This window comes from Ursus arctos, unplaced genomic scaffold (genome assembly GCF_023065955.2).
Source record: "Ursus arctos isolate Adak ecotype North America unplaced genomic scaffold, UrsArc2.0 scaffold_26, whole genome shotgun sequence".
NCBI classification, from domain to species: domain Eukaryota; kingdom Metazoa; phylum Chordata; class Mammalia; order Carnivora; family Ursidae; genus Ursus; species Ursus arctos.
This window is the reverse complement of record NW_026622941.1, coordinates 28,284,680-28,312,505: the sequence shown is the minus strand read 5'-3', so window position 1 is coordinate 28,312,505 and position 27,826 is coordinate 28,284,680. Positions and strand designations below refer to the sequence as shown.

At 41.5% G+C, this 27,826-nt stretch overlaps 2 protein-coding genes across 4 annotated transcripts in view; one reads left to right on the top strand and one right to left on the bottom strand.

Moving 5' to 3' along the window:
- AMN1 (antagonist of mitotic exit network 1 homolog) overlaps positions 1–3,521 on the top strand; it is a 51,163-nt gene extending 47,642 nt beyond the window's left edge. For all 3 annotated transcript variants that reach the window (XM_026502150.4, XM_026502149.4, XM_057303226.1), the window contains one exon: positions 1,815–3,521. In XM_026502150.4, the coding sequence (XP_026357935.1) occupies positions 1,815–1,888 (74 nt within the window). In that variant the 3' untranslated portion in view covers positions 1,889–3,521. The remainder of the gene's footprint in view (positions 1–1,814) is intronic.
- A 1,406-nt stretch (positions 3,522–4,927) lies between these two features.
- Positions 4,928–11,466, bottom strand: ETFBKMT (electron transfer flavoprotein subunit beta lysine methyltransferase). The gene is made up of 4 exons (XM_026502153.4): positions 11,311–11,466; positions 9,324–9,765; positions 7,265–7,395; positions 4,928–6,245 (listed from the first exon to the last, which is right to left on the bottom strand). Exons 2-4 carry the CDS (start codon positions 9,647–9,649, stop codon positions 5,902–5,904), a joined length of 801 nt encoding a protein of 266 aa, XP_026357938.2. The 5' UTR covers positions 9,650–9,765; positions 11,311–11,466; the 3' UTR covers positions 4,928–5,901.
- Positions 11,467–27,826: the final 16,360 nt, after the last annotated feature.

Genomic DNA, 27,826 nt, shown 5'->3' with positions numbered 1-27,826 from the left:
TGTTAAACCAACCTTTCATTCCTGGGATAAATCCCAGTTGATCATGGCATACAAGCTTTTTTATATGTTGCTAGATTTGATTTGCTAGTGTATTGTTGAGGATTTTTAAATACATATTCATAAGAAATATTAGTCTATAGCTTTGTATGTGTGTGATGACTTTATTTGGCTTTAGTATCAGGGTAATACTGGTTCTCTTGCTTGCACTGAGTCTTGGTATTTGGGCTTATTTTTGTTTTGTTTAAAATAAAATTTAGAAACCATATGTTGGGCCCACTTTTTTTTCTATAGGTTTGTGAAATCTATAATTCTAACAACTGACGAGGGAGCAGAAGGCTAGCTGAAGACAAAGCCCAAGCTGACACTCTGCAGTCCCTACCCCCACCCCCCACTCCTGGGTGGGACATGTGTGACATTCTTCCAGGGATCTCCCAGCTATCTTACTGTTTATAACTTGCTAGAGGGGAAAACAACCTTAACTTGACAATGGCAAGGCCTCTGGCCTCTTGTAGGTATTTTGTAGGTGGGTCGTCTTTAGCAGATGAAAGTTCTTTTGAAACCTCCCTTTTCCTTACTTCCCCAACTCCTGAGTATATAATCAGCCATTCCTCAAGCCCCCAGCATAGCAGCTCTTTCTGCCCACAGATCCTGTCACCATGCTTTAATAAACCACCATTCTGCACCAAAGCTGTCTCAAGAATTCTTTTTTTTTTTAAGATTTTATTTATTTATTAGAGAGAGAGTGAGAGAGAGAGCATGAGCAGGGGGAGGAGCAGAGGGAGAAGCAGACTCCCCGCTAAGTAGGGAGCCCGATGTGGGCCTTGATCCCACGATCCTGAGATCATGACCTGAACCAAAGGCAGACGCTTAACCCACTGAGCCACCCAGGCATCGCTTAAGAATTTGTTTTTGGTCATCAGCTCTGGACCTGCCCTACAGAACCTCACCTATATTCCAAAACCACATCACAACCACTAAACTAGAAAATTTCCAAGAGTAGTTTGGAGAGCTGTTGTATGTACAACATGGGCTGTATCTATTAAACAAGTTTGGTAAACGTATGAATAATTTTTAAAGTAGTAGCATTTTATCAGTATTTTTGCTTTAGCTCATTTTTAAAAGACATTATAAAATTGACTTTGCAAAAGAAATGTAAACCATATTAAAATCACTACTATACATTGTGAATAATTGAGAACCATCTAAATGCCCAATAATATAGATTGGTTAAATTATAATGAATTCATATGATAGTTATCTATTAAAAATCATGCTTCATAATAGTATTGAGTGACATGGAAAATGTTTACCTACAGGTCAAGTTGTCCTATTCTAGTTATTGCTCCCTCCCCTAACCATTTTGGGCATGTTGCAGCTTCCCAAAGTGTCCTACCACACTTATTGGCTTTCCTTAATCCTGCTCACTCCTTTGTAAATAGTTGCTGTGTTAAACCCTGTTCAAGCACACCACATTAGTGTGTCTCTTGCCTGCCAGGACCCTGAGAAAGTTTATACACAGGTTAATGGTGAAATTATACCTTTACTCTCTGGCTGGTGAAATTAAGATGAAATTACAGAGAAAACAATGAATGCCTGTTTTTTACAAGTATTACTATGATATGTGCACTGCAGCCAATAATGAGAGTTACCACTAATTAAATGTTTTTAGTTGCAGTTCTTGATGTCTCATCCCCTTTAATCTTTTCAATGACCCTATGAGATATCCTAGTTATCATCCCTAGTTTATACATGAGGACATACTAAATATCTTTGATTATTGTGAATTAACACATAGTCATTGTTTTCTTTTGTAGATCATTCACGAGAAGTCCTGGAGCAATTAGTAGGCCCAAACAAACTAAAGCAAGTGACGTGGACTGTTTACTGATGCTCATTGAAGCTTATCAAAGCAATGATCTTCATACTACATTTCCAGGAAACAATGGTCTTCGCAATTGGCTTTCCAATACTGTGGTTTGTGCTTTGAAGTTAACAGGCCCTTAAACATTTTTAATAGTGCTATTATCCTGTTTGTTTGTGGAGTCATTATTTTTGACTGTGGTAAGCCTAGCATGCCCTCTGATGTATTGGGGTGGGGGGCGGGAGGGGAGTCTTGTGTTTGCTTCTTAAATAGCAAAGTTTTAAATTACCAGTTTTTCCTGGATATTTCCTTCTCCTACCTACCTGTTTGTGCAGTCATAAGAGAAATTTACCAGTATGAATAACCATTAGGAGAATTCTAGTATCTCTAAAAGCCTAATTACCTTCCTAGCAATTTTCTGGCCCCTGCCTTCTTTAAGTATTTAAATGCTCATTGGTCAAAAGCAGAGCTGAACATCAGGCCTGTAAATCCTCACAGAATTCAATATTCAATAAAACAAAAAAATAGACTAATGTCATAAACCCATGACATCATATACCTTAGCCGTTCAGCGTATGAATGTTAGTGAGGCCCTTGCCCAGCCACTTATTTGGTTTTCATGGCTACTTTTCCCCAATACATGCTATTCACCTATGAAATTTCCTCCTTAACAACTAACTGCATTCGGGAACGTCTTAAGAATGAGTAAAAATACAAAATATCATTGTAGAGGCTGTTTCCTAAAGTTCTGTTGATTTCATATTGTGAACTAAACAACACAGATCTTAGTTTTCAAATGAACTGCATTACTCTTTTATAATTACAAAATTCTCCAAAGTATATATACTGTGCTTAAACCACCCCAAATTCAGTATACTCCCTGTGCCATGGGCCTGTCTCAGTGGGACTTTTTAAAAGATTTCCTATTTTAACTCTGATATAGTACAAAAGAAGGGAAGTATGGTATGGTAAATTTCTTCTACATGTTTAGAAGGAGGGTTTATACATTCAACTCTATTTCTCGACCTTACTACTAATTACTTTATAAATGTGGTGTATATATAAATGTAGTGTAGATATATAGCTATATATCTATATAGAGAGAGATATATAGCCCCTCAAAGGTAGGACATATGTATATATGTGTTCAATGGGTAAGGCTTGTTCCACCTATGAAATTTTTCTAAAGACAAATTCAGTAAAATTTAATAGTAAACATCAAACAAAGTCAGTAGCTTTTCCCCGTTTTGGGGAAACAAGTTTTTTCAAGATCTAAAGTGTCAGCTTTTTAGGGTCTGTAAAGAATTATCTTCCTAAAAGCACTTTGCAGTTTAATATTCTTGCCTTTTTATATTGCTGGTTATATTAGCTATTTCTGTTTAATATTTCAGTACCCCATTCCTACCTATCTCTATCATCCTCACCTTGCACTTTGACCTATTTTTCTCCTTACCATTTATCACCATCTGGCATCTTGTCTGTTTTTATTATCTATCTCCCTAGAATATAAGCTTCATAAAAACAGGAATTTTTGTCTTTTCTTCCCCAGTGCCTAAAACAGTATCTGGTACATAATAAGCACCCAGTATTTGTTGAACAAACACACACAAAAAATAAATAAATAAAGGAGAAAAATGAATAAATAAAAATAATACCCATACTTCCAGTTTCCAGTCTGATGTTCTAAAGTGATTAGAAGTCATCTCTCCTGTTCTCATTAGATAAAAGCTGAACAAACTGAAAATCATGAAATGGTACAGTATTACTTTAAAGTGGACTAGTTGTAAACGTAAACTAGGGCAACCACCAAACGCAATTTTTAAAATATGTATAATTGATATTCTAAGGAAGGAGAGAAAATGGAATCATATAAAATGCTCAATTAAAACCAGAGAAGGCAGGAAAAGAGTGGAACACCAAAAAAGAAACAAGGAACTAGGGCAACAAATAGAAAACACTTATAAATATGGTAGAAATTAATGCAGCTATATCAATAACCCCTTTAAACGTGAATGGTTTTAATACAAACCTGCTCGTTAAACTATGAAGTTATTCAAGGCTCACCATTTTATACATGGGAGATTTTTAAATATCTTAAGTAACATTTGGTTATCTCAAAGACCTTCTTGTGCCCTCCTAATAAATCATCAAGAGAGGATAACAGAAACAGGGATTGTAGATATTTAAACTTAAACTTAAATCTTCTCGTTGTCTCATCAAGTTGATTTCCACAGTGCTCCAGAGTGTAATTTACTCCTTCTTATCTTGCTGGGAAGGGCAATAACCAGCAGAGTACTCTCAATTTTCAAAGGATATTGTCAACAAAACTCTTTCCTCTCAAATGTCATCCAATGCCGTTGTAACCTATAATTTCTATTAATTTTAACGAAGGCTGAATCAAAATTTAGAGTTGATAATGTTTAAGACCCAGAAGACCAATGGGAATTAGATGCACAAGAGTTTTCACTGGGCTGAAATAAACTCTGATTTCCAAGTTCAAGAATCACAAGATCTTCTGCAGCCCCAGCTTCCAAACTCCCATTGAATTATCCTCTTTTCCTGTCTAAGCAACAACTTGCCCTTAACTGCTTTCTCCACCCTTCTGCTGTATGACTATAGCTCTGATCACATTTCCCTGGCACCATAATCCCAGTGGCTTGCGTGTATTATTAGAAAGTTTATATATAATGCACATGTTATAAACAATTCCTAAGCAGTGTATAAGAACATAAGAGTACATTATTAGAAAGGCTGCATTTTATATTTCACTTGTAACACATATAATGCTGGTGTTTAGTTTTGAATTAGAGAATAGAAAATCTATGGTACAGAATTATAAGACCCAAAACTAAAACCTAAGTCTCTCTCCCACCCCAGTCTACCAGCTATCTAGTACCCTCCCAGAAGGCAACCACTGTTAGCAGTTACTAATTTATCTTTTCAGGGATATGCTCTGTATGTTGCAAGCAAATATGTATTCCATATGTATATACATATGTAGGTACATACGTACATCTTTTCTACATAGATAGTGATATACTGTACATATTCTTCTTCACATTCTCATTTATGTCATTGGATTTTTATTGATATATAAGATCTTAACAACCTGGGTCATGTAGTGGTAGCATAACCAATTTCTTTTTTTTTTTTTTTAAGATTTTATTTATTTATTTGACAGAGAAAGAGACCGCAAAAGAGGGAACACAAGCAGGGGGGGTGGGAGATGGAGAAGCAGGCTCTGCCCCAAGCACAGAGCCCGATGCGGGGCTCCATCCCAGGACTCTAGGATCATGACCTGAGCCGAAGGCAGATGCTTAACGACTGAGCCACCAAGGCGCCCCACATAACCAATTTCTAGCTAACCTTAGTGAACCATAAAGAGACATCAAAAGGTGTCACAGTATATATGAAATTCTAAAATCTTTATTTTTACCCACGACTGTCAGTTGAGGTCCTATTATGTACTAAATACTGTATGAGGCACTTTATACTTTCATTTAATATAATAGCCTTCAGGTGAGGTTTATTAAGTTTGCTACAGTTTTATAGATGAAGAAGTTAAAGCTCAGAGAGCTTAACTAGCTTAAAGTTCCAACTGGAAAGTGACAGAGTTGCCTGACTCCAAAGCTCACGTACTCTGTACCATACTAAGTGCAGCTCTGATCTTTACAGGTCATTTTTTTTAAAATACAGTACTCTTCTATATTTTGCATTGTGTCTCATTCGAAGACCCATCATATAGTTGTCCTCAACTACAGAAACAGACTTCGCCTACACTTTCTCATTCCTCTCTACTACTTAAATTATATGTTGCTACCATTTTGGTATTGCCTTCTAGAATTCTAAGCAGTATAACCAGAAAATTGCAGGTAGACATTTGTATATTTGGCATAATGCAGAATGAGTTACAGGACAACAGCTGACAAAACTTTAAGACTTGATATTTTGGAAACGAGATGCTACATGCTTTAAACTGGAGGGTCTTTTAGGGTTAAACCCAAACATAGCCATATTCATACTGGAAGCACTTGGACAACTCAAGGCTGAAAATCCCATACTGTGCTTGTCGTCAATCCATTGTTGTCCCTCCTCGTAGGCTCTGGAAGTGAATATTCTACCACTTTGTGCAGTTGATGGTGAATGCTATGTCCACTGAACAGGGGTCGCCCAGGGTCACCAATCAGTACTCGAGTTCTGTGGGTCCAAAAGCAATTCTTCAGCCATTGATGAAGATGGTCTGCAAGGTCTTCATCATAAAACATATCTCCAAGCACAACAAGGTCCCACTTATCTTGTTCCAAGTCCAAAATGTTTTTGGTTAAAATGGGAAAAGGATTCAGTTGGTTCAACTCACAATTCAGTGTGATAGCCATTCCTGCAACTTTAAAAAGCACAAAATGAATTGGTGTATGCTAGGCAGTTTTAATCCCCTATTTATTAATCAAGTAATTTAGAAAATCTCCTAACGATATTTTTTCCCTTTTGTTGAAAGTTGTTTTTTAGGTAAAGAAGTTTCTACCAATATAAACTATTTACAGCAATTTTCAAATATATGAATGGATATCCTGAAAACAAAACAAACCATACAAAACACCTAGAAATGTGGAGGTTTTAAGGAACATTTGCTGATCTAATAACCAAGAGGTTTGGTTTGTTACAGCTGTCCAGGAGACAGGGAAACAAACCTTGGGCTTGAGCAACCTGGCAAGTTAGAACTAAGACCCCTGCATAAAATAAGGATCCTGGGGCGCCTGGGTGGCTCAGTCCATTAAGTGTCTGATTCTTGATTTCGGCTCAGGTCATGATCTCAGACTTGTGAGATCAAGCCCTGCATTGGGCTCATGCGCTGGGCGTGGAGCCTGCTTAAGATTCTCTCTCTCCCTCTCCTTCTACCCCTCTCTACCACACCTCTCAAACTAAACTAAACTAAACTAAACTAAAATAAGGATCTTCAAGAGCTGGATCCTCAGTAAAATTGAAAACTAAAAGAAAATCAGATAAAATTTAAGTCTCAGTTGAGACCCAAGTCTCAACTTGGGTTTTAATGGAATCAAATCTCCCTCAAAACACAAGGCCTCTCCTCACTTGGGTTTTGGATCAAATACACACAACCTACATATTTCAGGAAATCCCTCACCCAGAAATTAACAGTAAGTGCTCCCAGCTTGGTACACTTTGGGATATCCGACAGGCATAAATACAAATCCTCTTGAGAAAAATGCACTTCAATTCAGGCCTCACAGGATCCTCACACATAACGTCCCACTGAACATAAGTTCACAATACCAGATTACAAAATACACATGGAAATAAGCTATCATATGTTGGGGCATTTACAGATATTTATCCTGGAAGAAAATAAACATGAGCTTTAGATATTTTTAACTATGAAATCCTTACCAGGGTCTATGTCGTTGGCCAAGATCCTCGATGCCCCACTCATCTTGGCAGCAATAGCTGTAGCTCCACAGCCACTCCCAAGATCTAACACAGACTTTCCTCTAACAACATCAGGATTATCCAAAAGATACCTAATTTGGAAAGAAAGCAAAAAGACCTATCTGAGATGGGAGAAGGTCGGTAAGAGATATTTAAAAAAAAAAAAAAATTTTTTTTTTCAAGCTCTATGCCCAACATGGGGGTTGAACTCACAACCCCAATATCAAAAGTCTCGAGCTCTAATAACTGAGCCAGCCAGGCATACACCCTACCCCCTCCCCGCAAAATGTCTTTTTTAAACACTGAGCACTTCCTATGATCCAGAAACAGTCAAGCATCAAGAATATAGACTGACAAAATATTGCTATAATAAGGATCACTAGATCCAAAATTTGGTCTCCTTTTGATTGATTGTTCATCATAGAGTGGTTTTACCTACTGCGTATGGTATTATAATGACCTCTCTGGTAAGATAAAGTCCAGGTCAACCAAACAATTTGGACCACAGCTAAATAGTTATCAAACACTGAAGATGGATGAGAAACCCTGAAATAAAAAATATCAACTGACACTTGACCTTACTACTAGAAAGTGAAGAATATCAGGGATTATGGCAAAGTACAGGCGTACACGGCCTGTCTAAACGGAAAGCTGCTACCCATCTTCAGCTCACTGTTGTCATGCAGAAATCCTGTGTTATCAGATATTTCTGTTTTTCAAAACAGACATTTTTATATGAAATTTCCCAAGTTTTATTTATTTATTTTTTTTTTTTGGAATTTCCCAAGTTTTAAATGTTAGCAACTGATTTTTTAAGTTTACAAGTAAAGGCCAAACAAAATACATCTGTGGGTGCATGAACTTGTGACCTCTGATTCAGTCTGTTAAGGAATTTGATTGTATTTATATTTGAAGTCGATAAACAATCACTTTAATAGACGTCACTGAAAATGTCAATATTTTTAAGGTATGATGTAAGTGAATAAAGCTTGAAAATTTGGCAGCAACAACCAGAACATCAGAATTGTTTGATAACACCTAGAAAGCTTTCCAATCTTCAGGATTCTCTGAAAAGCTCTACATATGCATTTATTTATTTTGCATTTAAAACTATGTACAACATTAATTCTGTTAGGCCATACCATTCCTGCAAATGAGAAGTCCTTATTCTTTTCATTTCGGAGGTCTATACGCTTAAGATATAAGCAGGTTTAATTATTTACCAATGTAAAAGCAAAAACCAGATTGAAATGCTAAAAGCTCTTGCCTTTGTCTCAGCAGCTGTGTTTTAATAAAAAGTATAGTGTGAATATGTGAGAAAATGTCCTAAACAACACTTTTGCAGTATGGGGGCTGAGGGGGCGGTGGAAGAGGAGACCTTAAAAATGCAGATTCAGGGCACCTGGCTGGCTCAGACTTTTGGTCTAAGGGTTGTGCGTTCAAGCCCCACACTGGGCGTAGAGCTTACTTTAAAGAAACAAAAAAATGCAGATTCAAGTCCAGAGTTCACCTGAGATGTCAGTAAGCCACTAGAGAAGAAGGAATCCTGACGGGTCCCACTCACTCACATCTCTTATTCTTTGGGAGACTGAGACAAGTGAGGCTCCAGGGAGGGAGCAAGTGTGAGGCTCGAGGAGCAACATTCACAAGATTAAACTAGAAGAGCTGAAGAACTAGGGCTTTAGGTACCATCTAGCAATTCTGCATTGGCCATACCTTATGAACCATGAACCAGAGAATAGTGTGAAATTTCCAGATCATTCATAGCTATCTAGGGTCTTGACAGCTGATCCTAGGGTTTCTCTTAGAGAGAGAACTGTATTTGGGGAAATACCCTGATAAGCCTGGAGTATGCTTAAACTGCTCCAAATTAAGAAAACAAGAATTTGGGGGTTTCACTCTGTTTTTTTGCGAAGACCAGGGAGAATGCAGAGTTGGAAGGGGCTGAAAAAAGGAATCTGCAGAAAACAGAAAGGATCTCTATGGGCCTTAAAGCTTCCCATTTCAGCTAGGGCAATACCTAGACAGGGCCTGGCCTCCTGGCCAGTAGATTGCCCAGTAAGGTTCGCTGTAGGGCCACAGGTCAGCTTTTTGCCACCAGAACTTGCATCTGGGCGTCAAAAGCCGCAACTGGATTTCAGGGGTGAGGCTGCCACTGCTGGTGACTTCTGTGTTCTCCTCCAGGAAAGCTTTCATCTCAGGGTCCAAAAAGCTTCCAGTTCCTCTCCAAGAGGACTGGCCCCAGGGAAACAAGGAAAGACCACTGCTTCTCACAGCTTTCAGAAAGACACCACAGTGGTTCATGGGAAATGGTGCAAATGCTCTCCAACCCAAGCCCAAAGCCATCGGTCCTTTTCCAAAACACAGGTCCTGTCAATGTTGCTGTTGATAAGAAGGGCTGCTCCTCGTGAGGAAGGAAGGGTCTGGCTGCCACGGTGATCTCAACTGGAATCTGTGGGTCTCTAAAAATAGAAATAAAACTGAAAATTCCAAGGTTCACTGACATTTCCAAATCCCATTAGGTAGGGAGAAAGTATTACAGGGTAAGCTCCATAGCAGATGATTCACAAGTGCAAGTCCATTTCAGATGGAAGTGTTGCTGCAACAACTTAGGAAAATCCAACCTTTTAAAAGGAAGCTTTTAAAAAAACCTTCCTTTTAAAAGGAAGCCTTTCACAACAAAAGCCTTTTAATAATTTAGAACAACAAATATACAAGCATATGATTTTGAGAGAAAACCTCGGGCACATGCTTGTTACATAAAATAAGGTTTACCTTTAAAGTTCTTTCACACACACACAAATAAAGTTCTTTCACACATTTAATAAGCCACTTAGCCACTTAGTTCACATAAGGCACTGTGAACAAAATAAGTCTCCATCCTGCAGAAGCTTAGACTCTAGCGCTGAGGTAAAGCAATTACCAGGGCCAACACAGTTCCTGCCTTTATGAAGTCTTGCCAAGAGTTGCGATGGTTACCAAACCATAATTGTGGACAAAGGTATACAAATTATACCGAGTACACTCTATTTCAGTAACGGTTGTTGTGGCATAAAACATCAATGTAACCAAGATTCAGATTTTTTTCTTAAAACTTTATGGATTTAATTGTCATAAAAGAATATCAACTCGAAAATATCTTCCTGTAAATATGTCTGATGATTCATCTTTACCAAGCCTGGGCCGAAAAGGCTTGTTCCAGTAGAAAAACACCTTGATAAGAGTAAGAAACAGCAGTTTAAACACAAACTATATGCTCAGTTATTTGGGACCTCTGACCTGTTCTGCATAAATGTTTGAAATAGTCCTATATCCATTCACCCAAATTATTTAGAATAGGCGCCCCAAACTCAAACACCTACCACCGGCCAGTCTAGTTATCCGTAAGTGATGCCACTGGTTATAACAGGGGGACTGTGTCGACCTGGAGACTGTTTCTGAGCAGTGCAGAGGGGACAGCAAACTGCTTTCAGGTAAGAACACGCTGCAAGATCTTCCAATTTCTCACGATAATCCAGATACACAAAAACTCCCACTTCTAAACGCGTCATCAATTAAAATATCAAAACACAGGGCAGCTAAAATGCCTGTCAGGCCACTTGGGTGTGAACTCAGGATAGACTTGCAGTGGGTGTCATCTCCCCATCATGCCCTCGGGATCCCAGGGTCTCTAACAGCCTAACTTCTTCCTGGACTAATTCTATTAGAAAGTATTGGGTCAGCCCTTGAATCGCAGGAGCCTAAGTTTATAAATAAAGCAAAACAAATATGAGATGATTTTGGTCTGGAACACCATGTCGCCTACACGGCGCCCCCCCTCCCACCCCAGCACCAATGAAGCATCGTTTATGAATACGTGACTATGCGGTGGGCACTTGGTACCTGTTATTAAGGAAAGAAGAGGGATTAAAAAGGGTCAATTCAAAAGTGTTCGTGACATTATTTCCCTCCGAGGAGAACGGGACTCAGTCTTAAAGGGGCAGGCACAGTCCTCCTTTTGTCCTTACCAGGCTCGGCAACAGCGCCGAAGGAAGCTAAGCACTCGCCTTTTTGCGTCTTTCCCGGCATTCTTTAGAACCGCACCTGGCGCCCCAGCCCCCGCGGGCAGGCAGGCGCACGGCTCCGGGCGGCGAGCGTGACCGCGCGCCCCGCCCCCCTTCCCAGCAGCCTCCCTCGGCCTTTTCCTACCTTTCTTAAAGGGGCAGGGCCTAGGGAGGAGCCGGGCCCGACGTCGCGCGGGAAGCAAACTTCTGCTAGATGCAGTCAGAATGTGGAGCGTCTGCTCTGTGCCAATCACTTGTTGGAGAAGAAAAGTTTCTCTTCCATTCCTCCACCATTCAAAGCTTCTTCCAGCTGATCTTAGAATTAAATTGACATGAAACACATCAACAGAAGAAAACCAAATTGAATTTTGTACCTATGGGAATGCCAGGTGTAGGAAAGATGCAAACACAGAAAGGTAAAAGGAGGTTTATATGTCATCCTGAACTATGGAGAAGGGAGTTTGGGACTTCAAAGGGGAGGAACGTAATTCACAGAAGATGAAAAGGAGTAAATGTTTGCTGGGTCACCCAGAAACAATGGGACAGAGAGAGGAATTTTAACCGACTTTGCTAAATTCCTCCCTATCACACCTAGTTCATATTAATGCTGTAGTTATCTATGGTGATGGATTTCTTCTGGAGCACGTCCTCTATTTAAATTCTTTTAGGCAGTTCGGGGGAGGTCAGTTTCTTCCTGAGTCTTTTATGCCTCGATTGTTTTCAGCTCAGAAAGAACCCGCAGGCCAAAGTGGCACATCTTGGGGCAATTCCTTCAGAGCCCCTGCACACACTTCTAGGCACCGGGCAGAGAGTGGTGAATGAAACAGACACAGTATAAGCCCTTGATGACTTCAACTGAGCTTAAATCATAATGTTTGTCCTCTTTTATAATTTTCATAAATGTACAATATAAATCTATTTGCTACTTCTGTCACTCAGGTTCTGGACCCATGTGTCCATCTTCCAACCCTTGACATATTCCAAAAATCAACTCGTCAGCCCACCTGACAACAATTAAAACCCGCTCTGGTGTGCCAAAGGGAAAGGAAAATTGACCCAAATGAAGAAACAGGCAAGTCATGTTTCTGCATCTTAGTCCGCAGTTTGGGGAATGATCTGGCAGCCACCTGTTCAAAATTAGAGCTTGCTGCTTCTGTTCTCCATTTCTGCCCTCGGTTTATGGGGTTTTTCATTTTCCCTCTAGGAACTACTGGAAGGGAATGAAACTTGTTACTCCAGTTAACAACCCCAGATACATCCTGCTCATTTGCTCCTTGCATGAATGGCTGTACTTACTGTGGATGGGTAGGATTCACACCTAGTCACTCTGCCCTAGATTTCCTTTATAAAAACTAATATGTCTGTGAATAAAACTGTATTTATTTTTTTAAATATTTTATTTATTTTTGAGAGAGAGAGAGAGAGAAAGAGAGAGAAAATGTGCAGGGGGGAAGGAGTGGAGGGAGAAGCAGACTCCCCACCGAGCAGGGAGCCCAATGCAGGGCTCTCAGGACCCTAGGATCATGACCTGAGCCAAAGGCAGATGCTTAACCAACTGAGCCACCCAGGGGCCCCTAAAACTGTATTTATTAACTAGCTACTTTTTAAAAAAATTAGCTGCTGGTGTAAACCTTTTTTTCTCAACTATAACTTGTCATTTCCACACACTCTCCAATTCTCTTACTAGCAATAAACCTTAATACATGTTCAAGATCAATTTGTCAAACGTTTTTAACTGGCTTCTGTGTTCTATCCCTGTGAATAGCAAGAACATCCCAATTATTGCCCAAGACACCAGGGAGAGGAGGCAAGCCTAACATTTCTACGAAAAGAGGGTTTCCAGTAAAAATCTAAGTGCTCTTCATTGAAGATGCACTTAATAATGTGAAGACAAAAAAAAAAGTGAAGACACCATAACCAAAACTTGGAACTAGGCTAAAGGGACTGCCGAATGTCCTTTCCCCACTTTAATAATTTTAAAATTGGTGCACTTTTTATTCCTTCTGCTGTTGCCTTAGTTCAGCCTTATGATCCTTTGCCTGAATTCCTATAACTAGTCTCTCTCCAATCCCACCTTCCTCTCTCTCTCATTTTCTACAGTACAACTTAAATGTTTTGGGTTTGTTTTTTGTTCTTTTTCCTGGATTATTTTATATTCTATAGTCCAGAAAAGGCCTTACATTCCTTTAAGATAAACCAGATAAGCCATGAAAAGTAGACCTGGATTTTCTTTTCTGTTGTTGCTTGGTGTTGGTGTACTGTTGTTTCTTAATTAAAAGAAAGAATGGTCTTGCTTTATTAAAATTGACCCACTTGCTATAAAGCCGACTTGTCAACTGTCTGATAACAATTGAGCTATCATGTGTCTTTATGATTTTTGCCTCAGGGCCTTGTTCTCTCTCTCTAGGCCTTGGTTAAGAAGGCAAGCTGCAGCCACAGCCATGTAAACAACCCATCCTCGCTGTCCCTAACACCTCCTCAACCTTCAAAGCTCAGCTCAGGGGTAAGGCCCTCTGAAAAGCCTTCCCCAACACACACACACACACACACACATCTTGACATTTTCTTAGCTTCCTGTGGGCACATCCAACGAGAATATCATGCAGAGTGGCCATTGCCTAGCTCCTCTACTAGACTGAGAAGCAGACCATCTCTTTCCTCTTTTATCTTCTGGCGCAGTTAAGACACTCAACAAATTATATTAAATGAAAGAAAAAGCGAGTAATGAGTACCTTAACAAACATTACGTATCAGTGTCTCATTTTTAAAATTTCATTTTTAACAGTTTTATCGAGGTGTAATTAACATGCAATAAATTTCACATATTTAGAGTGTACAATCTGATGTTTTGGTCTATATATACTCATGAAACCATCACCAAAATCAAGATGGTGAGCATATTCAGTGCCCCGTATTATCCCTCCCTCCCGTCCTTGCCCACATCCCCCTCTCCATCCCCAGGCGGGCACTGATCTGCTTTCTGTCACGATAGATTAGTTTGCATTTTCTAGATTTTTATATAAATGCAGTCATACAGTATGTACTCTTTTCTGTCTTTCTTTGCACTCAACATGTTTATTTTGAGATTCATCCATGTTGTTTGAGCATCTTTTCCTGTGCTGCTTTGCCATCTAGTCACCTTCTCTTCCAATTGTGTCTCATTTTAAATCCAAATTGTTACATTGTTTTTCTGTTCTTACACAATTCGGGTACATTAAAAATAGGGGCTTTGCATCTTTGTGTTTCCTCAGTACTGGAAGAACAGTTGGACAAGGGTAATGGAATTATCTGGAATGATGAGAAAAACATAACTTCTTTGGCCACTTTGGGAGGCTACTGTTGATAAGTATAACATGATTTTTAAGTGTTTATAAATATAAATTACAAATAAGTTTGTAAATACATTTCTAATAAAATATTGACACCAGTTTTGTTTTAAAATCAGTCTTGAGATGCAAACAACATATAAATTGCCCCCAAGGAGGGATGCCTGGCTGGCTCAGTCTGTAGAGCATGAGACTCTCGATATCAGGGTCTTGAGTTCAAGTCCCACATTGGGTATGAAAATGCACCCAAGGAAGTGTGATTTGCCTCTGCCGTCTCAGAATGTGTTTCTCCCCACACTTTCAAATGAAGCATGAAGTGTGGGGTTTTCTAGAGCTTAACCTTTCTTCTAGCTTCTCTCCACCAAGCTATCCTTGCAGCCAGTCCGTAGCACCGTGTCTGTGTGAACGTGTAGGTTTCCTCCTCTCAGTTCCTCCTGTGAGGTTTGCAGTTGCTGCTCAGGAGGCAAACTTGTAAATCCACGTCACTAAATCACACCTAAAAATGATGACAGCAGGCCCTTTAGGACCAGTTTACCGTGAAGGGGTTTGAACTGTTAGTAGCTGGGCATTCTTCAGCCAGCTAAAGCTGCGCTGCCATCTAGTGATAGTTGAGCTTAATATCGGCCAGGTGTGTCCATTAAAATGGTGAAAGCAAAAAACTGAAACCAAACCAAACCCTGAAACTGTGAACTAGACTTAATTCTGTGTAAGAGCAGATTCTCGCCCACAGTGTTACCACACACTGGCACACTTGTTAGTTGTAAAATACAGTGCAAATACTCATCCCCAGTAATAGTTAAAGTCTAAAGTTTAAGAAAGACTCCGTGTTGGGGCTCCTGGATGACTCCGTTGGTTAAGCATCCAACTCTTGCTCTCAGCTCAGGTCTTGATCTCAGGGTCCTGAGTTCAAGCCCTGCATTGGGCTCCATGCTGGGCGTGGAGCCTATTGGTGTCATGCATGACATGTTCTCTGCCTTTCTCTCTCTCTCTCACACACACACACAAGCCACAGCTAATCCCCCAGAGAATCCTGTGATACCTTCAGAATATACACAGAATCCAGCACTCCTCACCACATGCACTGCCGCTCTAATCCAGCCACCATCGGCTGTCCCCTGGGTTACTGCACCAGCCTCCTAACGAACCCCTCCAGTTCCACCCTTGCTCCTTGTGCTCTGTTCCCGACAGAAAAGCCAGAGCCACCCTTTGAAAAGGAAGTCAGGTCCTGTCCCTGCCCCACTGAATAGCCTCAGGGAGCACCCCCACCCGCACATAAGCCTGGCGCCCTCTTTGGCTTCCACTGCTACTACGGTCCCCTTCAACACCTTTTCCAGTGTGCCGGACCCACCATCTGCTGCCATCTTGCTGTTTTCAAACACATTTGCTGTTTTCTGCTTCACAGTCTTTACACTTGCTGCACCACCAGCCTGCAGTGGTCTTCCCTCAGACAAGGAGCACCACTAACCCCTCATTTCCCTTAATTTTGTCAAATGCTTTTTCTGCATCAATTAAGATGATCGAGTGGTTCTCCCCCTTCATTCTGTTAATGTGGCATATTACAGCGATCAATTTTTGTATGTTGACTCCTCCTTGCATTCCAGGGGTAAATCCCACTCAGTCATGGTGTAGAATCCTTTTACTCTGCTGCTCAATTCAGGTCTCTGGTATTTTGTGGCAAATTTTTAACCCCTCCTCTCTTTTAACCCCTTCTCCATCTGAGTCTGCTCGGATGCTACCCTCTGCACCAGGTCTGACCACCGTACTTAAAACTGCAACCCTTCCTTTCCCTGCTTGGCTTTGCTCCATAGACATTCATCACTTATTTTGTTTATTGAACTAAAATGAGGAGAGGAACTTGCCGTAAGGACGGGGATTTGTTTCCTTTTTCTTCTTCCTTCTAATTGAGGCCCAATCCACATATGCTAAAATGCACAAATCTCAAGCAAACAGTCTGATGAGAGGTGTTGGTTTTTTGTTTTTTTTTTAAGATTTTATTTTTAAGGACTCTCCACATCCAACATGGGGCTCAAATTTACAATCCCAAGATTAAGACTCAAATTCTCTACCAGCTGAGCCAGGCAGGCGCCCCTGATGAGAGTTCTGATAAATGGATGCACACATGTAACCCACACCTGTCAAGATACAGACATTTCCCCTTGCCCCAGAAAGTTCCTCCTGCCCCTTCTCAGTCAGTCTCATCCGTCCACCCACCCACCTCTAGGCACCACTGTTTTGACGTCTGTCACCACAGGTTCCTATTACTTGTTCTAGAGTTTCCCACAAGTGGAATTACACAGAGTGTACTCTTTTGTATCTGGCTTCTTTTGCTTCGCATAAGGTTGTTGAGATTCGCCATGCTGTTGCTGTTAGTGGCACTTCACTCTTTCTGTCATTCCGTAGCGTTCCATTGTGTGAACAGACTTGATATCTCTTTTTCTGCTTACTGACATTTGTGTTGTTTCCAGTGTGGGGTCATTACAGATAAAGCTGTGAAGCTGCTTGAACATTCTTGTAGGACTCTTCTTGTGGGTATGTTTTCATTTCTCAGGTAGATACCTATGAGTGGAATTGCTAAACTATACAGTAGGTGATGGGGTTCAGGGCAGGCCACCCCAGACCGTGCCAGTTTGCCATGTAGATTATTTCCAGCTGAAGACAACCAAGACCCAACAGACTCAAAAAGAGCTTTTGGCGTCCCCCTTAACTGCCTAAAAGAATTTAGATAGGGGGCCTGTACTGGGAAGAGAGCTATTCCCAGAGAGAACTTTTTACCTGAGAAACACTTCTCTGCTAGGCGTGGCGAACATTTATTTACCAAACATTTGGTCTTCCCGACTCCCTGTGAATTGTCTTCCTTCCCCTGAAACCCCTGAAATCGTACAGAAAAGTTTTAGGACAGCAAACAAGAGTGTTGAATTCTGAGGCCAGTCATTTTTTTTTTTAAACAAATGAAACATTAAAAATGAACTTGCTTTTAAGGTTCAGTACAGGAAAAGAATGTCTCTTCTTCCCGGTTTCCCAATCATAAAACTGAAAGGAACTGGTTCCTTGCCAAAGCCCTCATTGCTTACCAAGGTTAAAATTCGGATCTTAGGGATCTAAAGGGGTCTTCCTAAGAGCAGTGGGAACCCTAAGGCTAACCTGAGTGTCTTCAGCCAGGAACCCCTTCCGGCAGCCCCGCATTCACATATGCCCTCAGGAGAAACAGTTTGCAAATATGATTTTGAGACAGTCCCCCAACGTTCCTTCTAGCCATATCATTGTAGTCCCTACACTCTGAACCCCAAACCTCACTTACTCCCACTTCAGTTCTCCTTCTGCAATACATTAAGCCTTGGCCTGTTTCCAATGGGCTCATCAGCAAAAACAGTTTTCAAAGGAAATATTCCCCAGAACCTAGAGAGGCATGGTGGGCTCCTTCTCTCAGGTGGCCTGGTGCCTCCCCACCCGAAGGAGACTTGTGCTGGTCCCACAGAAAGTTGGGAGTGAAAACAGCCGCATCTCAGAATACACCAAGGCAGTGCTTCTCAAACCTTGATGTGCATACCAACCACCTAGGAATCTTGTTAAAGGTCAGATTCTCGTTTGGGTCATGGAGGTACCTGAAAGTCTGCATTCCTAACAGGGGCCCCAGGAAGGCAGTGCCATCAGCTGGGATTACTGAAAAGGAGTTTTAAATTACACATGCGCTCTCCTCACTACACATTTAGATGCAGAATCCTCAGAATGGAATCAGGGAGCTGTCATTTTTAAAACTCCCAGAGCCAGTTCTATTTACAAATACAGTTCCAGAACAATGTATCCCAAACTCCCCTGACGATAAGATTAAACTCCTCTGAGCCACTTGATTAAATTCCAATTCCCAGACGCTGGCCTGGAGATGCCGACTTAGCTGGTTTGGAGTGGAACCCCGGAATCTGTCTATTTTACAAGAGACACATGACCGGAAGCCCAACAGTTTGGCAGACAATGGACCTCCACCATAATTCTAAAACCATTCTTCTGTGCTCCAGCTCTCAGATTTCTTCATTCTTTCATTCATGTGACATCACTGTTAACTTCTGAATTATCTCCTCCAGCTCTTGATAAGCTGCTCTGTTTCTTTTATCTGTCCCTTAATCTGACTTTCCAGGCATTCCCCCAGAGGGCAGTTTAGAAAGTTTAATTATTGTTTATGTAGGAAAAAAATTAACCCAAGAATTTTAGCGTGAGCTTTTATTAGAGAATGCCTGGCGTGAGAAATCTCAAGAGGAACAGTCACTCCAGAGGACAAGAGTGGAATGTTTTATAGGACTTCAGCAAGAGGAGTCTGTCAAAGCTCAGACTATCTTGGGGAGAGAAAGGAATTGTTCTAGCAGACATACCTTGAGCAATCTGGATTTTACCTAGAGTGGTGGAGAGGAGCGATGGGGCTAAAGGCCTGTGCAAGAGGAGTGAGGCAGGAGAGCCACAGGACAGACACCTGCCAGGTCCTCAAGGGAAAATGTCCAGTCTTTCAGAGTCTTGAAATCTCTCATCTTGGTCAACAGGGATCCTCAGTTTCGTGTGTTGGTTTGTTTAGTTCACTAGATCTATATTACTCCTGAAGATTGCTATCTCAGACTCTGGTAAGAATAAGCATCAAGGGGCCGCCTGGGTGGCTCAGTCGTTAAGCGTCTGCCTTCAGCTCAGGGCGTGATCCCAGGATCCTGGGATCGAGCCCCGCATCGGGCTCCCTGCTCTGCTGGGAGCCTGCTTCTTCCTCTCCCACTCCCTCTGCTTTTGTTCCCTCTCTTGCTGGCTGCCGCTTTCTCTGTCAAATAAATAAATAAATAAATAAATAAATAAATAAATAAATAAATAAATAAAATCTTAAAAGAAAAATAAGCATCAAGGCTCTCCATGATTTTTACCTTTGTGGTTAAATTCCAATCATTTCTCAAGTGAGTGGTAGCACAAAGGAGAATATAGAGAATGATTGTGGAGACAAGGATTAGCATGAGATTTATCTGACGGTCTTGAACGGTGCCTCTAAGTCCTGTTAATACTGGCTATTATGGTCTGCATGTTCATATCGCCCCCCCAGATTCGTATGTTGAAACCCTAATTCCCCATGTTGATGGTGTTTGGAGATGGGCCTGTGGGAGGTAATTATGGCATCCAGGTGGAGCCCTCATTGTGGAATTGGTGCCCTTGTAAAAAGAGAAGAGAGTTTGCTTCTCTTTCTGCTCACCACCCTGTGAAGGTGGCCATGGGTAAAGCAGGAAGGGGGACTTCACCAAGAGCCCAACCATGTGGCACCCCAGTCTTAGACTTCCAGTGTCTAGAACTGTGAGGAACACATGTTTGTTGTCTAAGCCACCCACCCAGTCTATGATATTCTGTTAATTCTGAGCTGGCCCACCTGGGGTTAAGAGGGAAAACAAATCTCATCCCCATCGTAAGCCTGTAGAGAAATGAAAGTGTTGTGTAACACTTGCTCATCCTCATTTACCCAAAGTATCAAATATTAGGGAAGGAAACTTTAAGTATTTAATTTTGGCAATAAAAGCTTTAAACTAGGGGCGCCTGAGTGGCTCAGTCAATTGAGTGCCTGACTCTGGACCTCAGCTCAGGTCTTGATCTCAGGGTTGTGAGTTCAAGCCCTACGTTGGGTTCCACGCTGGACATGGAGCTTATTAAAAAAAAAAAAAGGCCAAAAAAAGGAGGAAAAAGAGACAAAGAAGGGTGTGCCAGTCAATGTCTCCGGTATGCCTTAGGCCCTGTTTCTATGGTCTTGGGTAGAAGCTGTTCCTGTCTAGCCACATACCGTGTAGTCTGAGGCTCTTGGAAAAATGACCTCCTTCATGATGTCTTCTGTTTCTGATACAGTTCCTCCTCGTGCTGTCTGAGAACAGTCTTACATTGATATGCTTTTCAATATGCCAGGTCTCTGGGATGAAGGTTATGAAGGGATTCTTGTGGCTTATGTTTTTTGTTTTTTTTTTTAAGATTTTATTTATTGGGGCACCTGGGTGGCTCAGTCAGTTAAGCATCTGCCTTTAGCTCAGGTCATGATCCCAGAATCCTGGGATCAAGACCCCCATTGGGCTCCTTGCTCAGTGGGGAGTCTGCTTTCTCCCTCTGCCCCCTGCCCCGCTCCAGCTCTCTCTCTCTCTCAAATAAATGAATACAACCTTAAACCAAAAAAAATATATTTATTTATTTATTTTTAGCTCCCGAGAGCAAATGGGGGGAGGGGCAGAAGGGGAGGGAAAAAAGAGAATCTCCAGCAGACTCCATGACAGGTGCAGAGCCTGACATGGGGCTCAATCTCACAATCCTGAGATCATGACCTGAGCCAAAATCAGCGGAGCCACCCAGTGCCCGGCTTATCTTTTGGACTTAATTAGAGAACATACTTTGTATGATTTTAATACTTCTAAACCTGTTGAGACTTGTTTTTTTACTTAGCCTGCCGTCTGTCCTGGAGAATGTTCCATGTGTACTAAAGAAGAACATGTCTTCTGCTATCGTGGGATGTAGTGTTCTGTCACTAGCTGTCAGATCTAGCTGGTTTATAGTGTCGTTTAAGTCTTCTGTTTCCTTGTTGATCTTCCATCAGTTGTTCTATTATTGAAAGTGGGGTAATAAAATCTCCACTTATTAAATTTTCTACACCTCCTTTCAATTTGTCAGTTTTTGCTTTATGTATTTTGTGGCTTCATTGTTAAGTGTGTATATAATTGTAATACATTCTTGATGGATTGGCCCTTTTGTCCTCATAGAATGTCCTTTGTTTCTCACAACTCTTTTTGTCTTAATTGCCTGTTTTGTCTCATACTGTTTTAGCTGCTCCAGCTCTCTTCTGTTTACTCTTTCCATGGAATATAATTTTCCATTCTTTACTTTCAACCGATTTATGTCTTTAAATCTAAAGTGAGTTTCTTATAGACAGGATATACTTAGATCGTGGGTTTTTTAAAAATCCATTCTGCTCATCTCTGCCTTCTAATTGGAGTTTTAAATCCATTCACATTGCACATATACTGATAAGGAAGGACTTCTTCCATTTTGTTCCTTGTTTTCTGTCTCATGTCCCTTTTGTTCTTTCCTTCTTCCAATACCGCCTTCCTTTGTGTAAAGTAGGTATTTTCTGGTGTACCATTTTAATTCCCTCATCATTTGTTGCGGTATATATTTTTTGAATAACAGTAGTCCCCCCTTATCCAGGATTTCATTTTCCATGGTTTCAGTTAGCTGTGGTCAATCTTAGCACCTGTTTTGAGAACAAAATCCTTGTCCTAATGGAGTCTTCCTTCTTATGGTGGAGACAGATGATAAAGACAGATAATACAGACATAAAGCTATTGATAATTTCTAAGAAAAAAAGCAGAATAAAAAGATTAGAGAAAAATGAGTTGAGGTACAATAGTGTTTTATAGGAAGGGTCAAGGAAGGCCTCACTGGTAAAATGTCACTGAGGAAATATATCGTAAGTGACACAGGATGGAAAAGGAAGGAGAGAAAGGTGAAAAGAAAATCAGAAAGAGTCATGTCCTCGAAACTAAGGAGAAGGGGAGTAGCAGTTAGGCCAAAGAAGAGAAATGTTCTAAAGTGTCTGATGATGACCTTGACCAGGGCAGTGTCAGCAGAGCTGTGTGGGAGTCATCCTGTTGCAGGAAGACCCAGGAGGCATTTTACCTTAAGTTTTCAAGACCCTTACTGTGGAAATGGAAGGTGCAAACTAGTGTGAACGCTGGATGAGGGATACAAACCAGGGGACAAAATTCTTAAATTTGTAACTGCACTTGAATTTGTTTTAAATTGAGGAAAAGTGAAGAACAGTGCAGACGGAAAAGCTGACGTTACAGGGGTTACCTGAGGGAAATAGTTAACCAGGGAAAAAAGACATTTATGTACAAATTGCTTTTCTCCTCAGAAAAAAGCCAAAGTCCTTACAGTGGGTTTTAAGGCCCTCACTCTGAGGTCACCCCCCAACTCTCTTTCTCTTGCCCTTTTGACAATGTAGTCATCCTGGCCTTCCTCCTACTCCTCCCGCGAGTTAAGCAGGCATTCCCATTGTCCCTTCGCTGCCCACCGCCGACAGCCAAGATTCCGCCTTGCTTCCATCAGAGCTCTGTTCACGGGTCACCTTGTCATGGGGTCTCCTCGACCACCCTACATAAAGCAACACCGCCGTGCCTACCCAGCATTCCCAGTCCCTCCCCTAATTTACTCCCATCATATTCATTACCATCTGACAAACCGTATGTCTTCCTTATTTAATTGCCCGCTTGCGTCCCCCACTAGAATATAAGCTTCACAAAGACAGGGAATGTGTTTTGTTTACAACACTGAGAACGTTGTGTGGCCCATAACAGGCACCCAACAAATATTTGTGGAATGAGTGAATTTGTGGCAAAGAAGGAGAAGAGACAATATATGAATTTAGGAAAAAGGAGTCGTTCTTATGAAAAGGTTCAGGTCAGAGAAGGCAACATGAACAATACCAGCTGAGCGGACGTGCTTTGGTCACGCTACCCACCAGATAATGCTCTAAGTACTTTACTTAAATCATTTCTTTTAAGCATCAGAATAAGTCTAGAATGTAGGAACTCTTGTGACTTCTGTTTTAGAGGTAGTGAAATGGAGGCACAGGGAAGTTAAATAGCATGCTCGAGGGCTCATCGATAATTCACAGGGGAGCGGGGAGGACAAACCCAGGCAGTCTGGTTCTGGAGCTTTGCCCATAGAAAGCTGCACAGCAGGCTTTATTCCCTTAGCCTTCCAGGATTTAGACTTGGTAATGAGAAAGGAGAAAGATATTTCAAGCCCAAATTGAAAGGCAAGAATTTACTTTTTTTTTTTTTTCTGGAGAGAATAGAGAGCATTCGCAGGCTCCAGAGAATGGGAGATGAAATCAGGATATGGGGGCGCCTGGGTGGCTCAGTCGTTAAGCGTCTGCCTTCGGCTCAGGGCGTGATCCCGGGATCCTGGGATGGAGTCCCACATCAGGCTCCTCCGCTGGGAGCCTGCTTCTTCCTCTCCCACTCCCCCTGCCTGTGTTCCCTCTCTCGCTGGCTGTCTCTCTTTCTGTCAAATGAATAAATAAAATCTTAAAAAAAAAAAAAAAAAAAAAAGGAAATCAGGGTATGGTGGGGGCCGGCTGGTGGAGAGTCTCAATGGCCGGCCTTAGAAGCTTGGATTCCATTAGGAATTTTAACTGGGAATCATGGTAGGTGTGTGATCAGAGGAGTAACAAAATGAGGACGGCAGTTTAGTACCTGTCAACATGTTAACAGCCTCTGAAAATAAAGTACACAAAATAAGGACCATTGGGAAGGTGAAGGAAAAGCTTCCTCACCACCAAGCTCAATGACTCTGTGTTTTAATTATGCGTTATAAAAAGATGGGAAGTCAGCCAGATATCCTCGCCAACTTTCCCTGTCTGCAAAAGACAGACTGAGATGTACAAGTCACTAATTGGCCATCGTCAGCAGTGATGAGACCATCATAACCTAGTATCACCGTGCTGCTTCATTTCATGTCCTTTACATCAAGTATTTCATTCAATGTGTGCAGCTGCCTGCTCCAAAGAGGAACGTAACGCTCCGTTCTGGAATCTTAGGCTGTTGGAACAGAAAAGGAACTTTCATGTCACCACACTAATGCTCAATTTTTTTCTGCAGCATCTGAGGATAATGAGAGTCTCTGGATTCTAGCGTCCTGCCCGTGGAGCCACGTCTGCTTCTGATGCAGCATTTCACAGAGTCTGTCCCCAGCCCTCAGCCCACAGTGACCCTCAGAAGCTGAGGGCTGGGGACAGTGCCAGTGCTCCTTTGATTAAATCAGCACGTATGGCACTGATGTTTTTCACGTTTGCTTGGGCGTGTCCCTCGGGGGCATACCGCGAACAGAGACACCTTGTATATGATGGTGAATGATAACCATTAGCGAGATCCCCCCAACTAGCTCAGTTGTCAACGACACTCTACCAAGAATCTGCTAGGGGTAGACGCTATAGGAGAAACAAAAATGGGTACGACTTGATCCCTGCCTTCAAGGACTGTTAATAGGAATCTCAGAAGTAAAGTGAGATTTCGAAATATGCCCATGTTCCAAAATCAATTCTGTAAAAGAGCAGAGCACAGTGGCTCTAACGTCCAACTATTCCACCACTTAATAGCTCTAGGAGCTTGATGAAGTAACAGCCTCTCTCTGCTTCAACGTTCTTGTCCATAAAGCAAGACAGTGAGAGGCACCTGTGTATAGCGTCGTGGTGAGGATTAAATGAGTCAGTGCAGGGGCACCGGGGTGGCTCAGCTGGTTAATTGTCTGACTTTGGCTCAGCTCATGATCTCAGGGTCCTGGGACCCAACCCTGCACCCAGCTCCCCAATCAGTGGAGAGTCTGCTTCTCCCTCTTCCTCCCCCCACCCCAGCTTGTGCTCTCTCTCTCTCAACGAAATAAAAAATCTTAAAAAAAAAAATGAGTCAATGCGTACAAGCTTCTTCAAGCAGGGCCTGACCATAGGAAACATTCAATAAATGTTTATAATAAAAATTACTATTATTATTATTTAAACTACTGATAAGTATGATACCCACATGAATCAATCAGCTAGAATTTTTATAAACTCAGCACAGGAAGTCCTCGTCTGTTTGTTATTTCAGGAGTTGGAGTATATCTTTACACAGACACGTTGGAATAGATGATGCTTAGTTCCCAGGCCTCAAACAAAAGGCTCATTATGCCATGCTATCACTTAAGATTTGCATGTTTGTACTTTGAAAACAAATTTAAGACTATTCTATCGTAATAACAGAAAATAAATGGAACGGTGATTAAAAATATAATCGGTAGCTTTTTCTTTTTCTTGCAAGTTGGCACTTGAAGAAAAACAGTAGAGTTTTAAAAGGATGAAAAGGAATATGGAAAGTTGTGACAAGAGGAAGAGAAGCATCTGACTACTTGCAAGGTTTTAGAGGTTGATACTCTAGCTTTTTAGAAAGTCTTATTCACTACTTATATGGCTTTTGTTTTCAGCCACTATTAGAAGCAGTTTTGCAGGGTGCCTGGGTGGTGCAGCGAGCGGGTTAAGCATCCGACTCTTGGTTTTAGCTCAGGTCATGATCTCCAGGTCGTGAGATTGAGCCCCCCTACCCCCTCTGATTCCACGCTCAGCAGGGAGTCTGCCTGGGATTCTCTCTCTCCCTTGGTGCCCCCCCCCCAAATAAATAAATCTTAAAAAAAAAAAAAAAAGTGGTTTTGCACCTGTACATGGAATTAAAGGTGACAGAAGAGGATCAAAAGAAGTTCTACTTTCCTTAAAACTGTGTGTATACATGTGGGAGGAAAAAACTGTCTGGAATGGAATTAAGTCTGCATTAAGAAATAAGGGCAGGCCAGAGTCTCCAAAAAGAAAAAAAAACATATTGCAGCAATTCTTGACTTCCATAATTTCAACCACTGCGCGTTGCAAACCCCACCATTACATGGTAAATACTGGAGCCCAGCAAATGATGAAGTTGAGGCCCTCCACGGAGGTTTCTGCCGGCCAACAGTACAGCATCTTTGGTACTGTTTGCCACGTGATTTAATACCCTGTTTTGTTTTCCCTTATTTTAATTTGAAAATGTGAAAAAAACTCTGAAAAACATGGGAACATTTAAAAACAAAATACTAAACCACGTAAGTAGAACACAATTGAGATGAGAAAACACTCAAAGGAACAAATCCTAAGTCTCGGTGGAATGTCCACTGATCCACCTGTGAAGGAATAGAAGAAAATTAAAGAATATGTGCCAACTATTAGAAATATATATTGGAAGACTGTGAAATAAAATTAAGAATTCAACTACCCATTTTGGTTCTCTCTCTCTCTCAAATAGATAGATAGATAGATAGATAGATAGATAGATAGATAGATAGATAGATAGACAGATAGATAAGATATTTTTTAAAAAAGAAATGCTGTACATAGGTACAAGTGGAAAGAGATGGCAAGCCCAAAGCGAGAAGCGCGCTGTGCTTGCCGGTGGTTCCCCGTCATGGCCACCAGGGGGCTCCATCAGCTCATAACTGCCTGGCAATAAGTGCTAAGAGTGGGCAAGGGCTGTTTCCAGGGCGGTTGTAGAAGGGAAACACCAACCTGCTGCTCAAAGCATTCATTCAGCTGAGACTTTTACAACCTAGCTTTTGTAACCTAGAGACTGCCAGAAATTCAGGATGTAATTGGGTTTTTACTGTGTCGCTAAGATACCTAGTATACGCGTTTTTAAACGTAGTCTTGGGGGTAACTGACTTCTCCGTTCCCTCAAGAGCCTGTAGGATGATTCCAGTTCTGGCGTGGTCTTCTAGCTTTTATCTGCGGGAAGAGATAATCTTATCTCTTTAAACTCTGAAACACCAAATCTAAGTAAGAATCTGACCCTAGATTTTTATGTGTTTAAATTAGATAAAGGGTAAAGGGAGTGGGGGTGCCTGGGTGGCTCAGTCAGTTAAGCGTCTGCCTTCCGGTCAGGTCATGATGCTGGAATCTTGGGATCGAGCCCCATTTGGGGCTCCCTGCTCAGCGGGGAGTCCGCTTCTCCCTCTCCCTCCGACCCTTCCCCTGCTCCTGCACAGGATCTCTCAAATAAATAAATTAATCTTTAAAATAAATAAGTAGATAAATAAATTGGATAAACGGTTGCACTTATATTCATCTGAGTAAGTGCTATTCACGTCAAGACAGGAGTCAGATTCTAGACCAAACCAAACCCCTCAGCCAAGGAAATGCCAACCATCCAGCCCCACTCAGTTTCCATGGCTCTGCTGGTCGTGAAGATATGTACTGTTGCTGCATGATGGGTATGGGGCCCCTTTTCTTGCATGAATGCTGTTCGGTTAGTTTGCTTTTCTCTTTTAGCTATTTCCTGCTGCTGACAATCTGCTTTTTTAAGGCCTAAGTTACTTTAACCCACTTCAGGGACAACTGGGCTGCATGAGAAATTGTGGCTGGAAAGCCTAGCTGGCTGCGAAAGGAGGGCTTCCTCCTAGCAGAGAGCTGGCGGGACCTCACATTCTAGGGTCTGGTCCTTTTTGCCACACAGTCCAAAAACCAACTTTCGCAGGGCATGATGATTGAGTCTTATACTACCACATTCCCAAGAGATTGTTGCACAACAAACAAGCTGCAATTTATTAAATCA

Excerpts from the sequence above, each read along its gene's own strand:
- ETFBKMT (XM_026502153.4), bottom strand. The coding sequence starts at position 9,649 with ATGGCTTTGGGCTTGGGTTGGAGAGCATTTGCACCATTTCCCATGAAC. Across the intron at positions 7,396-9,323 it reads GGAGGCCAGGCCCTGTCTAG|GTATCTTTTGGATAATCCTG; the intron begins GTATTGCCCTAG and ends TTTCCAAATTAG. Across the intron at positions 6,246-7,264 it reads GGCCAACGACATAGACCCTG|TTGCAGGAATGGCTATCACA; the intron begins GTAAGGATTTCA and ends TGCTTTTTAAAG.